This window comes from Orbicella faveolata, unplaced genomic scaffold (assembly GCF_042242905.1).
Source record: "Orbicella faveolata isolate gen_17 unplaced genomic scaffold, um_ofav_v1 contig_46, whole genome shotgun sequence".
Taxonomy (NCBI): Eukaryota; Metazoa; Cnidaria; class Anthozoa; order Scleractinia; family Merulinidae; genus Orbicella; species Orbicella faveolata.
Genome location: NW_028301576.1, coordinates 11,465,001 through 11,479,915, shown reverse-complemented (window position 1 = coordinate 11,479,915; position 14,915 = coordinate 11,465,001). Strand labels below are relative to the sequence as shown.

General features: G+C 38.6%; 1 protein-coding gene across 1 annotated transcript; it reads right to left on the bottom strand.

The window, feature by feature from the left end:
• Positions 1 to 594: 594 nt before the first annotated feature.
• LOC110052512 (L-gulonolactone oxidase-like) lies at positions 595 to 14,816 on the bottom strand. Its single transcript, XM_020758640.2, has 13 exons — positions 14,541 to 14,816; positions 14,284 to 14,409; positions 11,773 to 11,867; positions 10,579 to 10,669; positions 9,470 to 9,655; positions 8,532 to 8,639; positions 8,027 to 8,103; positions 7,256 to 7,349; positions 6,422 to 6,477; positions 5,074 to 5,147; positions 4,476 to 4,563; positions 3,990 to 4,080; positions 595 to 3,561 (listed from the first exon to the last, which is right to left on the bottom strand). Exons 1-13 carry the CDS (start codon positions 14,673 to 14,675, stop codon positions 3,331 to 3,333), a joined length of 1,452 nt encoding a protein of 483 aa, XP_020614299.2. The 5' UTR covers positions 14,676 to 14,816; the 3' UTR covers positions 595 to 3,330.
• Positions 14,817 to 14,915: the final 99 nt, after the last annotated feature.

Below are 14,915 nucleotides of genomic sequence, written 5' to 3'. Positions count from 1 at the left end.
TGCAGGACACTGAGTTAACAATAGGGAGTTTACGAAACCACGAAGGCGACGCCGAGGACAACGTCGATTAAAAATGGATTTATATTTTACCTGCGAATCTCGCGACACTCTAAAGTCATTTACTTTGTTTATCACTGTCAAAACTATCGCAAAACTAACTCTGGAACACAGCGATAAACCGTCGTGGTTCACGTTCTCCAAACAACGCAAAATTTGGTCATTTCACGTTGTCTTGCAAAGGACGGCAAAGAAATGTACCAAGAATTATAACGCACGTGCACAGCCATTGTACTGCTCGTTAATTCTTTTGTTCAGTGACGTTCCCGTTGCCGTTGCCGTCGTGGTTTCGTAAACTCCCTAATAGTAGATTTGCATGATGTCGTTATTTGACTATAACTACCAGAATTCCTTTCGTTTTTTCTTTACTATTTAAATTTTGAATTCCTAGTGGGGTTTTAATAACAATTGCCCGAATTAGCGCAAGAAACAGAAAAAGTGAAGGATTCTAGTAGTTGTAGTCAAATGACACCATCATGCAAATTGCCTATTGAGATTTACAGTAATCATAAGATTGTATCAAACTGAAACACGTCATTTTGAACAATTACGTTCCTTTTTTGTATTTAAAAACCATACCCCAATAAATTCGTGCTGAAACATACACTGTGTCATTGTAACGTATACTACATTCTAACCAATGTTACGTTAAACTACAATGAAACAGCCATAAAACTTTGACTGTCCGGTTCATGCCAGGACGATATCATAACAGTATGCGTACTGAGTAATTAACTCATCAGGCGTTTACACATTACTGACTCAAATAATATTCCAGAGCAATATAACTTACGCTTAATTGGAGTTAATAACTTATTTCACTAAACTATTCTTCACCTTTAAAGCTATCTGGTTACAGATAATACACTCTATTTCTTCGCCACTGTTCCCAAATTTAAGTCAGAGTTCATAAGTGCGACTACTGTATAGCCATACGAGGCTACTTACATTTACAAAATAGAGTGGTAAATTCATAGTAAATTGTTTGAACCTTGAATCTGAAGACGACTCTGAAGACTACAAATGGTTTGAACCTTCACTCTGAAGATGACTTCCGCTCAGGTTGTCGAAACGTCAGTCACCAACAACAGTTCTTTTCAGAACTACCCTCACCCGGACGATCACACTATACGAACTAGAGTGGTTTTTATTTGAGTGTCGAAAAGTAATTGATTTTGCATTGCTACGACACACGATTGCTTTAAAAAAGTCCCGCCACTTTTTCATCCAATCAGGGGTAACCTGGAACCCCCCCCCCCCCCGCCCCCCGCTGTGACTCGTTCGCACAAGTTTTCCCGCGCTTTACGTCAGCTACATGTAGTTGTTTCGAGTTTTGATTGGTTCACTGTGCTGTCCGTGTCCCTTATGATTGGCTAGAGTGAGTACTTTGGTTTTGGTTTTACGACACCCGATTGAAAAACCCTCTACTGCACAAATCACATAATGCAAAGTAGAATAGAGACTTTCAACTTATGTGTAATTCCAAGTTGAAATATTGTCAAGATGGCTTGACTTTCCTAGAATACCAGTAGGTGAGTCCAGCTACTTGAGTTCCACCGGAAATATTGTAAATCTATTATATACAGCCCAATCTCTCTTTACGGAAACCCTCCATAAATAGGACACCTCATTACTACGGACAGTCCACTTTGTCTCATGCAAGGAGAAACCAGAATTCATATCATCTCTAGTTCAACAACACCCAGGGGCTTCACTAACGCTTTCAGCAGAAGGGCAAGTGGTTTTCACAGGCGGGCAAAACTTTTGGAACAGAACTTCTTTCCTCACAGTCGGTCAATAAGCCCGGTGCCCGACCCTTAATGAAACCCCTGCCACACGGACACCTGACATTGAACTCTGTACCTTTGGTATCCGAATCAAAGATATTTAACTGTATTCTCTTATGTTCTCAGTTGTACTCTTCTCATTTAATTCAACTTAACCAACTTTTGTTACAATCTAGCCTGCCGTTTCTTTACATCTTACGTTTTAAATATTATGTGCACTTTAAAAAAAACATCGGCCGAAGATCACCCTATTTTAAATAGTTGAATGACATAAATAACGGTCTAGGGAACCTCCATTATTACTGACAGCCAATTGCCGTTGAACTGTTGATGCAAGTGTTCCGGAAAAAATGGTTCAATTTTAGCCGTAAAGACTTCATAATTTTCTTTCCGTACACAACTGTTCACTATTTCCCAAGTGGTATGCTTTGTTCTCTACAAAAATAATGCAGGCTTGAGGTCTAGAAAAACGGCTAACGTACGCACTTGTAAGGGCACCGTTTTCAGCAGTTTTTCTGGACCACAAAAGTGCCTTGTTTCCTTACAAAACACAGTAACACCATCTTCGATTTGGTTTAGAATATAGCAACAAAAGGCGAAAATATTTACATCTGAGAATGGGGGCGCGCGATTGCGTTGGCAACACAACATACTAGACATACGTGTCCTAGAATCTTCGTTGTATGAAAATATAATTCACCCTCAGCTTTAATACCAGCTGTATAGGCCTATAGGGGCTATATTCTATTTCACGATGGCAAACGATTATCTTCACTGCTTCTGTGATGTATTGAATATTTCCGCACTTTTCCAAACTTCTTCATTTTCACCTATTTTCTAACCTTTGAACGACGCCTTGTTCAACAGCGGGGGTTATGGTAGTCTCCTTGGGACGTCACGCAACGAGGGAGCGTTGTGTGACATGCGTGACGTCACATGATAAGTCAAGAAGAGAACGCGAAACTATCAGAAGATGGCTGGTAACGATTTTCTAGAGGATAAATATTGCATATCGTTATCAGTTGATGCTAAATGAAGGATATCAAACGAATAAGAAAGTTGCCGTCATTCGGGAGCCCATAAGATTATTTGACTTAACAGGTTATGATAGCACAGTATAACTCAAAAATGAACTCAGCGAGCTCAGGTAGAACTTTTTGCAAAGTATAAAAAGCCTCTGAGAAAGGCGTTCAGAGCCACCTTAAATTTTCGCACATTTGAATGAGCACTACCAATGATTGGGCAATAGTTTGATATCATTTTTGTAGCGTCAACTTGTGAATAGAAGTAGCATTAATCTGTCAAACCATAGGAACTAGAAAGTGCTCAATACAGTTACCAGTCAACTTATAACGTATCGTGAAATAACACGGCAATTACTTATAACACCCGTTGAGTTCAGATAAAACCCTACAAATAACGTTCTGAAATAGACCAGAAGTAACAGAAATACCAGGAAGCCAGCAAACAGAAGCTGTACCGGTTATCAAAACCCTGGGCTGACAGTATGAGGCGCTGACAGGTGATCACACAGTTTCTTTGAGCTCGCCAACTTCCCATTCTCAACCTTTTCAGATAGCTGTGATGGACCGAAGATCACTCTCTCCAAGTATTCATTGCGAAACAAGCCCTGAGGGTCCAACTGATTGCAGATCTCTCGGAATTTGTCGATCTTTGGGTACATTTTCTCGATCTCTGTGTATGTCAATTTGTGAGCCTGAAAAAAGTAACAGCAGCATTCAGTTGAATGCATGGAGTATGCAGGCATTTTGTTCAAAGGAGCTACGTCACGGTGTGCGTATCTTGAAAAGTTTAGCCTAAATTTTCCAAGTTCGTCGTTTGTAATCCGCGATAATCTTCTCCATCCTTAACCACCCTTTTTTCCCTATATGGTATATTATTATAGAGCCACGCAGTACTCATGTGAAACAAGCTGCACGATAGAAAATCAACTCTGTGGCAATTCTGAGTACAGAAAATTATCTGTGAAATTTCTCACCGAGCGTCAGCCCTAAGAAAAGCAATGGGGAACCAAATGAGGCAAAGAAGAATTCACTCTCTTAGCCTAACTTTCACGGGCTCTGAAAGGGTTAATGAACACACCAAACAGAAATGAAATAAGAATGTCAGGGTGTCAAGTCTTACCTTTGCCCAATGAGGCTTTCCGCCCACTGACATCATGAGGTCCTCAAAGTACGTCCAGTAACTTTCATGTGGAATGCATTTATTGTACGGTCTGTAGAAATACGTCACAAAACAAAGAAATAACCTTGTTTAAATTTTGAATGAAATAAGCTGTATAGAATGACACAGCTATTTAAACCAAGAAAGAAGAAAAAAAGAAATCTAAATAAGACAAAAGAAAAGCTAGCACTTTTTTTTACCGCCATAGCGAGTTTTAGTGAAGCTGATTTATGGATTGTTAGCCCTACGTCAGAGCAAGGTGTAGCTAGTATGCTGTGCGCGTTTGTCAGCCGGGATCGTGAGATCTTGGGCTTCAATCTCAACAAGAAATTTTAAATAAAAACACAGCGATGTACAAAACTCTGCGACTGTAAAAAAAAAGAGTACTGTAACAGCGACAAGGACAATGTTGAGTCTGCATTTGCCAATTTAATTGTGTCGTCTTACCTGAATGATAAGATGTTGATGAAACACATGTCTTGCTCATAGCATGGACTCATGTAAATGTCATCCTTTTTCACAAATCGAACTTCAACTGTTAAAAAAAACCCGAATTAAATGAACTAATTACATTTAACCAATCAGGGCCGTAGTTAAGCGTTTATACACCAGTACCGGCAACTATAAATGTGCGCGCCGCTATGCACCAAAAACGCCAATCGTACGCCCGTGCGCCGCAAAATTTTGAAAGCCACGCCGACGATCTTCGGTGCAACCCACATGGAATGCACCCTGGGGGGTTCCCCATCCGAGTTTTTTCAGGGTTCTCACCAGGGGGTTGAGATGGAGGTAGCCCTCCAACTACCCAATGCCCGAGCCTTTTTATTTAACAACTGAACTTGCAGGTACTACAGTTGTAGGTAGTATGGGTGGAGGGAGTTATGATGTTTGCCGGCGGATTGCATATGCACTGGATCACAAGTCCAAGAGTAATCCAGCCAGCCATTAATTTATCCCAGACACTACTTTAGGGTGTCTGAAGACTGAAAGGGCTTTTGAAAAGAAGGTTCAGGGAATTAACTCTGATTTACAGTCTTAGTCTTACCAGGAAAGTGTACGTTAAATCCAGATTCACTGGTCCAGCTTTGAAGCTTTCTAAGAACATACGCAGTTTCCTTCCTGACGAGAAAACAAATCCATATATTAACATGTAAAAACAAAAGCCATTAAAACAATGGCACAACTTTTAACTGGATGTTTAAAGGAGATCAGTCACGGTTTGCGCATATTGAAAAGTTTAGCCTCAATTTTTCAAATTCGTCGTTTGTAATCCGTGTTAATCTTCTCCATCCTTAGCCATCCTTGTTCCTTTATGGTTTATCATTATCTCTTTGGTGTTTTTCTATCTTATTAAATTGTTATTTTCAGGTTTCCTACCATTTAAGGGTAATTTTGTATGTGGCCAAAATAACTCAAAAATACTGTGACTGAGCTGCTTTAAAAAAACAGATTGTGCAATAACCTCTACTTATTATATGGCTGTGTCTCACAAGAACTGGGAACTACCGAATTCACGAATTTGATTGGCTCAAATCGATATTGACCGCGGTCTAGATTTTCCCATCTAGACCGGCATCTAGACGGGTTTCATTTTGCGTTGACAAAGTAGCAAACTAAAATACAAAAATGTTCACCATTTTCTTTTATTTTCTTCTCAATCATTTATGGAAGTGCCAAAAAGCCTGATGACAAAAAAAAAAATGGTAAAGAGGACGAGCAAATTTCGGCAGGTTTAAGTTAAGCTCATCACCGTTCGCAAGCAAAATGTCAGCAAACCAGTTACATTAAAAGAATTAAAGTTTTCTTCTTTGCCATATAATAAACATCTTATTAACTGAGCTAAGTCAGTCTGTATGGGAGAATCTTGACCTCGGTCATGTGTACAGACCTCACTGCGTTCGGTCTGTACTCACGACCTCGGTCAAGATTGTCCCATACAGACCTCCAGCTCGGTTAATAAGAGCTAAGTACTGTCACATTGCATATTTTAACTTAGTACAATACTGTATGTGATATATTTAAACCATTTCAGTTTGTAGACAACACAATGAGAACCCAAAACGGATTGGAAAATGTGACGGTTAAATGATATTTAATTCTAAATTATACTGACTTTTGATGAACAAAACCCTAAAAAAAATCCATCTAGATCTAACAAGTTAAGTGGAGAAAACTGCAATGCAAGATTGAAATTACCGAGATATCACATTAAACTGAGTAGTCCAATATCCCAATCCCCAATGTCCCATCATTTATACAGCTATGCAGAGAGGTAACCTGAGAGTAACGTTTCTCGCCCAGGGAACACAACAAGAATGGACCCTGTTTTTGTGCCATTCCACTTGCCATAACAAAACTAAAAGTTATTGTTTCCAACAAATTATAAAACTTACCATGGAAAGGCCCACTCAGAAACATACTGCTTAAACAGGCAGTCAAAGTTGAAAACCTAAAATACACAATCAGAGAATAAAGTAAAACTGAGTTTTATACTTGAATCACTAGTTAGTTAATGTGCATGTTGAACGCATACATATGTAGCAAATATTTAGCACCAGAAATTTTAAAAATATATAATTTATCATCCCTTCGATTCAATAGCATTGCTTGCTCATAAACAACTACCACTGCTACCTATAGCCTAAGATCGAAGCGGCTCTGCTAAAAGGGTACCTATAGCTATCACTGACTGTCTACATGTATAACCAATGCTTCCCCTAAAATATAAGCAGCAGATGGAATAAATCTCTTCTCTGGACTTGTCACCTTGTCATAGCGGTGGAGCTTGGGTGTCTCGATGACCCCAAGAGGTATGCCGATGGGGACCTAATCCCTGGTGGGTTCATCTGTGCCGGATTGGTGGAGGGATAGAGGCCTGACAGAGGACAGCACCTGGTCTTCCAGGATGGGGTTTGTGTATTATGCTAATCAACTGACCCAGTAAAAATTATGTGATTACAGAAACCTTACACTTTCAAGACAATTTATTGAGTCTGTCAGGGATACGGCGGTGCACAGTATGTCTTCCAGGGTGAAAGCCATGTGAAAGATAGAATAAAATGTACACTGAATAATAGAAGGAAAAATTACTGCAACCACGTTAGTTTGTTTAAGTAAAACGGTGTAAGAAGTTGGTTTATTACAGAAACAGCCATGATCCATGCACTATATAATATTTATCTGAGCTGCACTGTATGAACTGTCCTGACATGAAGAAAGTTTTCTACCTTGTAACTTTGATTTATTCTTCTTTGAGGTTTCCTGTGAAATAGCTTAAAATGTCCCCAATTGATCCATTGAACAAGTGGAGGGACAAATGAACTGCCAATTAAGAACAGATTAACAATTAGTCATTTCCACTTCATGATTACTCTTATAATGCCAGAGGTCAATGTGTGCTTAAATGATCTCTCAAATTTCAAGTGTTGTTAACTACGAAAGTATTAAACAAATATCTTCCATTATTAGCTGTTAATGGATCCAGCATTCACCAAACAAGACAGCCTGGATTACACTATATAAATGTATAAAGCAGAATTGAACAAGAACATCAGCAAAACAGAACTAAAATGCCATCAAGAATTAATTTAGTCATTGGTCTGGTGAGTACCATACTTGTTTTGCATGCAATGATCCAACTGAAGATAGTCTGCTCACATATTTGGGTTTCTCTTTCTAGGTTTGGTGTAAGCTTTCGCATGAGTGAACTGGCTGAGGGCTCATTTGGCAAAGAGAGCTTGCAAGCTTGTGGCTAACTAGACTTGTAGCAGGCTTTTCACCGAGAAGAAAAGAAGTGAGGGCCAGTTTGCAGGTTAGCAGCTAACTGCTGTCCTTTCTGTCATCCAGACTGATACAGTTTGTGGTAAATTTAACTGCCATGGGCAATTTATTGTCTTAGTTAACCTATTATTAATTAACTCAATAAGCTAAAGAAAAAAAAAAATACTTTTAATGAATAAAGTGATAAATAATGTATTTGGAAACAAAGTGAAACACACCTTAACCATAACATGAACTCTAAAAAGTAATATCCCACAGCATAGTCCCAAAACCAACTGGGATTGTCTTCTTTGGGCTGCAAGAGGAAAAAGCATTCTTTTTACATTCAAAATTGATGTTGACCTGTTGCACAAAACTTTGCTACATACAGTACTGCACTTGCAGAGTTTGCACTTCAATAATTCCAATCTGATAAAATGCAAAGTGGGCTTCAACTAATCTAACTGTTTAAATTTTTAAGTATGGTTCCTAGATTTGAACTGAAACTGTCGCTTATTTCTCGCAGTGTGTTTATATTTAACAGTTGGCCATGGGGTCTTTATTTTCAGTTCACACAGACTAAAAGAAAATGAAACTCATTACAATCTACGTGAGAACATTTCTAATAAAAAACATTGGAACACAATGTGCCACAACATTGCAAAGTTGCATGTACATTAAAGATTTGGTTTGCCTTCCTCAACACCTAGACATCACTAAGTACCAAGCTTCAAGAACCTTTACCTTGTTAGTCCTACTGACATGAAAACTTTTAACATATCCTGTGTGAGGATACCAAAGGAACCTGAAATGTTCACTGGATGACATGCTTGATTCAAGATTTTCCAACATCTATTAAAAAATAACAGAATACTGACAATGAAATCACACATTAGCAAAATAGACACTGCCTCATAAAAAAAGATTGCTAGGAAAATTACAGAATGTAAAAAAAAATGGCTTCAAGATTTCTGAAACTCTTTTACATGAAGGCTGTCACAATCACTGGAAAACCAGTACTTTACACACACTGTAAGTTATGATTTCAAGACAACAAAATCTTCCTCAGATGGGATGCTAGACTATCTCAGTCAACTCAGGAAATGAAAATGTTCAGGTTGGCCTAGAAATTCCCTGATACCCACACATATGTCTACCTCACTGGGCACTGATCAAGTTGTTTAAAATGTAGATATCTACATGTGTATCCATGAGATCAATCACTTTCCTGTGGATAGGCAAGCTTAGCTTGTTCTGCCGACTTATCCACTGGATAGTGAGATAATTTAACACATCTGGTAGATACAACTGTAGAAGACTTATCCACCCTAAGCCTGCAGGCAATAGCCAGGAATTGGCATCCAAACTTTACTATTGGTTCAGCTCCAGCCAAAAACTTATTATACCTATACAGCAAGTCAGGGGAAAACAAATTTCAGTATGTTGCTTATTAAGAGCACAACTCAAGGATGACGCATTTAATGAGTGCTCAGGAATTGCCAAAGCAAAGCAAAAAGGGAGAAACATAATACCCATTCCATGCTTCAACAAATACAGGTCATTTCCAGGCAATTTGAAGCAAGAACAAATAAGACTAAAAGACTTCATTTTTAAAAATTATATCTATTGATATATAAAGTCTTTCTTTTAGAACATTCAGTCCGAGCCAGTTTAAATCACACCTCTTCCAGAGGCTTAGGTTCAGACAGCTGGAGCAATCTGAAAGCCTGTTCACACTGCCATGTTACAGTTAGAATAATGCCAACAGCACCAAGACTGCAAAGTGCTGCCAAAAATATCTCCTTGTTTTGACTTCTACTGCAGTACATGATCTCCCCATTGGCTGTCATCAGCTCCAGTGAAACAACCTGTTAAAACAACCAGACAGTGCTTGTAGGATTTGAACCGACAAAGAAAGGTCATCTATGATTACTGGGCGTGTTTCAAACTGGAAATGGCAAAATGACAAAATGGCAATTAACTATGTTGAATAGAGTTAACCCATACAATAATAATATTTAGGTTAACCAAAGCACTATTTACATTAACCGTAGACTGAGACACTACTGTATCTCATTTTGCCATTTAGTTTTTACAGCGATTATCAATCAAATGCGACCTTCAGCGCAAAAGCCTCTAGACAAAAGCTAAGTTTTGGTGGATGACTTTTTCAGATAAATTTTGCATACAGTCAGCAAGGAGGCCGAGATGATTGACGTCCACCAAAACTTAGCTTTTGTCAAGACATTTTTGCACTGAAGATTGCATGTGATTGATAACCGCAAAACACACCCATGTTTACCATATATCAGAATGTAGTTGGCATGCAGGTAGATCATATTATAGTGTTTTCTGTTACTGATCTTTCTGTCATCCATGTAAGATTTACTGCCAGGAATCTACAGTTAAGGCCCAGAACATTATAAGGTGCGCATTACAAGGTGGCATATGCAGTACAATGCTGTACAAGGTGTGAACATGTACAATATTTTTTAGTATAATAATCATAAATATTATATACTGCCATACTGCAAGAAAAAAACTAATAGCCTTTAATCACATTTTTTGACAAAAGGGAAGCAATCAATCACAGAAAAATGTCAAATGGACTGTGTACTAGAAAATTGAAAGGGCATATTAACCAACTTCTTCTATTTTCTTTCCATGCACTGTTTTGAAAAAAATCTAGCTTTGAGGAATGCTCTCAGCCAGAACAGAGACAAATAGTACAGTGGTATACATGGTATACATTGTGCCACATGCAAAAACTTGAACATTGCTAACAACTTACCATTGTCGCCAGAAGACCAAAGTCCTTTCCTGTTCCATGTGTGCATGTACTGATGGTACCAGCACAGGACATCTCCGACACTGAACTAAGACTGCAATAATTTAAAATGGTCATCATAATGGCTGGCATGCTCATGAAGATCTAACTGCTGGAGCTTAACAAACAGTACTTTCCACAAAGCAACCTGGGAGTGTTACTGATTTCACTAAATGGAATCACTAATTTATATGTAGCTAATTAAACACTGATCTGTAACACTTGGCATCACTTAGAACTATTACTGCAGTACCAGGACTAGAGACTGACAGTGACCAACCATGTACGTGTTTCAACTGGTGACTGTTGGTATTATTGTGTGTTTTATTTTTCAAATCAGACAGGAAAGAAATCACTTTCAAAACAGACCATAATTGTGACAAATTGAACATTCCATAACCATTCTATTGATAATATAGCTTTTAGAGGTTTCACTGAAGACAGCACACATACAATATTTACCTGTGTATAAGTCGACCTTTCAAGACCTAAAAATCAGTCCAAAAATTCGCCCTCAACTTATAGATGGGTCAAAACTTGAGATCCAAGCAATAGTTAAATAATTAGCACGTAATAACATGTAATGGCAGCACAGTTTACAACATACGTTTGCTTAGCGATCTGTTTCTCTATATCAGAGCTCCAAGTTGAAATGCATCAACATTTATCTGCTAAATGTTAACCTGAAAGTTGTAGATACTCACTGGCTCAATTTTGTCATAAAGAACTGATATTTTGTCTGAAGTACAGGTTTGGAGTAGTTTTAAAACACATTGATCAGACAAGCAACTCGATATACATACATGTATCTGGACCAAACCCCTTGCATGTAATTCTAGACTGTTCACAATCCCCTATTTTTCTGTGAGATCATAGGTTCCACAGCCTGCCATCTTGGTCTCTAGATGCAAGCGAAACTGGGGAGAGTGCCAAATGTCCATGGGTAGAGGCGGTGGATTAATAGTGTGGGGGTGAAGGTGCACCCACTGTGCCCTCCACCACCCCTACCCATGGACAGTTTGTACCCTTCCCAGTTTCGCTTGCATCAAGAGATCAAGATGACGGCTAGTCAAACTCAATGATTGACATCTATGATCTCATGGAAAAATAGGGGACTGCGAACAGTCTACCTCAAGTCCTCCTGTCCTGATCACTTACTTGGATAAAGCTAAGCCATGGTCATTTAACAGTTCATTGAGTTCCTGAATTGTCAAACCAGCTTGAACTGTCACTTGCTGCTTGCCTTGATCAATCTACAATAAATGAACAAATAATAATGACTTTAAACTACATGTACACATATGACCAATCAGAAGTACATGTAAATGATTCAATATATTCTGACCAGCCTGTTTTCCCGATTGCAAATTAAGGTGAATTGACAACCCTGTGGACCCCTTCTCAGAAGTCCCAGTTGTTACATGTACCAGTCCCAAAAAGCCGTCTTTTTGGTTTAGGCCACATTTACATTCAAAATCGCGATATTCAAACAATAAAAATATCAGGAAATGAAACTCAAACAGAATAGACTAAGGGGTTTTGGAGCTAAAACCCATACTACTATTCCCTAGACTTAGATCTTAAGATACCAGGACTTTCAAGAAAGGGGTCCCTAGCAACAATGACAGTGGAAAATCCAATTTGAATCTTCAGCTGACTGTCAGAAGTTGTGGATTCTGAATTAATAATTTATGACTGGCGTCTAACTTACGTCTACTTAGGAAAAATAAATACAGTATCAAAAACTCAACTGATTCATTTTTCCTTCAGAAACAAATTATACATGATCAACATAACCTGAAGAAGCCCTCCTAGTGCCTGGGTGCCAGTGGTCCTTATGATATCAATACACAAGAGCCGAGAAAGACTCCATAGAATGGGAATTTTACACTTTTTTATCATTACTATTCAAAAATCAAATTGAATATTAATTCTTTCAAAACCACAAAATTCCGATAGCCAAACCTCATTTTTACTTAATTAAGTAAATATGAGGTTTGGCTATCAAAGCCTTGTACAACCAGGCTAGTGGAAATGTCAGACCTCTCGAGATGTTACATATTGCTATCTCCAAGGTATCAAATCCATCACAGTGATGAAAGGTTTGACCTAGGCATTAGCTCCCTCAATAAAACTCTCTTAGAGCAAATGCCAAGTCAAGAATATTGTTTCAATTAAAAAAGAAAAGGTTTCATTTGATTGCCTTAGCAGAGAAATGAAAGTACTGAAAAATTAAAGTATTACAGAGTTTGCTTTTGTACATTTATATGTGGAACTAGGTAACATCATCTGACTCCTATCTCCTTCCTTAAAGATACAGCTGTAGATGGCAGGAACCAAACCAGAAGATAGTTTTGCTAGGACCCTTCAAAGTCTTTAAGTATTATTGGTGGCTTTGAAGGATAAAATCTGGACAAAATTGTTATGAGCCACCTGTAGGAAGGCATGTCTAAGATTAACCCTAACCCTTCACCGCCCACTTCTCCAGCTGTACCCATTCTCAAGGAGGAATGTATCTACACTGTACTAGACTAGAGAGAGCGGCAGAAAGTGACCCTAGTCTAAGTGATAATATTTAAGTTTGTGTGTTTTAAGACAGCTGTCAGCTGAGCTTTAACAATAATCATAAATAATTACATAATAGTGCACGCTTATGTAATAATAAATATATTTTGCTTTCGGTATGTACGGCTAGCTCACTAACTACATCCTTGAAATCCATAAATGAAAACATTTCTTAATTCTATAAAACTTATAACTTATTACCTGGGGGTAGAAACCTGACCTGCCCGTCTTCAGTTATAAATTTCAAGGAATATTTACTGCCAATGTATTTAGTGAGCTAGCCGTACATACCAAAAGTAAAATGATAATTTTTACGAGTGGACCGCTGTGAGGTCTCACGTTTTCAGATAAATTTTGCATACAGTCGACAAGGAGGCGGAGATGATTGACGTCCACTAAAACTTAGGAAATATGTACAAAATCGGGACTTCTGTGTCAGCATGGTCAGTGACAAAGCATTTTTTGAGACAGGATACATCTACTCAGTACTTTTATGCTTAATGACGGTTTGATGTTTTCACTGTTAATGAAATATTCCCATTTGCAATATCTATTATTGCATAACCTTTATACATGTACACTGTTTTGTGATTTACTATTCATGATGTTTTTAGAGCTCAGCTGACAACTGTTTTTAAAAACACAGAAATTTATATATCATCTCTCTGATTAGGCTCAATTTCTGTCGGTCTCTGTAGTTCGGTAGATACATTCCCACACTCCCTTAGAATCATAGGGATACGGGTGGATGATTGAGCCGCAATGCATGTCTTTGACTTATATTCATAATTTAATTCATGCAGTGCTTTTGGTGGCCAGAAATGTCATCTGACGAGAATCCCAGACATACCTACCTATAGCTCACAACATTTGGACATTCATACAGATTTTATCCTTCAAAGCTGCCAACAATACTTAGAGACTTGGGATTTTTTGTTTTCTAAATAAATGATAATTTTCACGGGTCTAGACTTTTTTTTTGCGCTAAAGGTCGCGTGTGATTGATAACCGCTGTAAGCTACAATCTAACAATGTGAACTATGCATGTTAAGCTTATTGTTAAAAACGTATTACAAGCATTATGGTTTATAATATATCATTTACCTCCAAAACGGCTTTGAAATTTTTCAAGCTTATCATGTATCCATCGGTGCACGCGATATCAGAGGGAGAGTGAGCGCCACCCACAACACGAACTGTCTTACGTAACCCAGAAGCCGCTTGAAGAATCTAAGCGAGAGAGAAAGACGATTAAAATACACTAACATGTAGCCAGAAATATAAGGCCTCATTTGACCCCGATTTCAGCCTTCAGTACACCCGTACGTGAGTGCGATTCAAGAGGAGAACCATGAACTAACCTCTCTTATATCGTCAGTGGTTTCTGGTTCGAAGAACAATTCAGGAGAACACGAAAACGTTGTCGACCAGTTGGTAAACTTGTACCCTCGCTGACCGCGCGTTAAAACTTCTTCCACTGTAGAATCGTGTTGCATGATGATTCCAGTGAGATTCACTTGCTACATCACAAACTATAGTCCAGTTAATATAATCGTAAGACTCCTTCGGCCCACACCTCAGTAACGAAGAACAACACCTGAAACACTCCAGCGAACACCGGCGCGGTGCCGGTGAAGCGTTAACAACCTCGTACCCATGCCCCCACAGGTAATTGGGTCCCCATAACGGTCCGCATTGCGTGCGAGAAGAAGTTCGACCTGGGGCTAACGAACCAA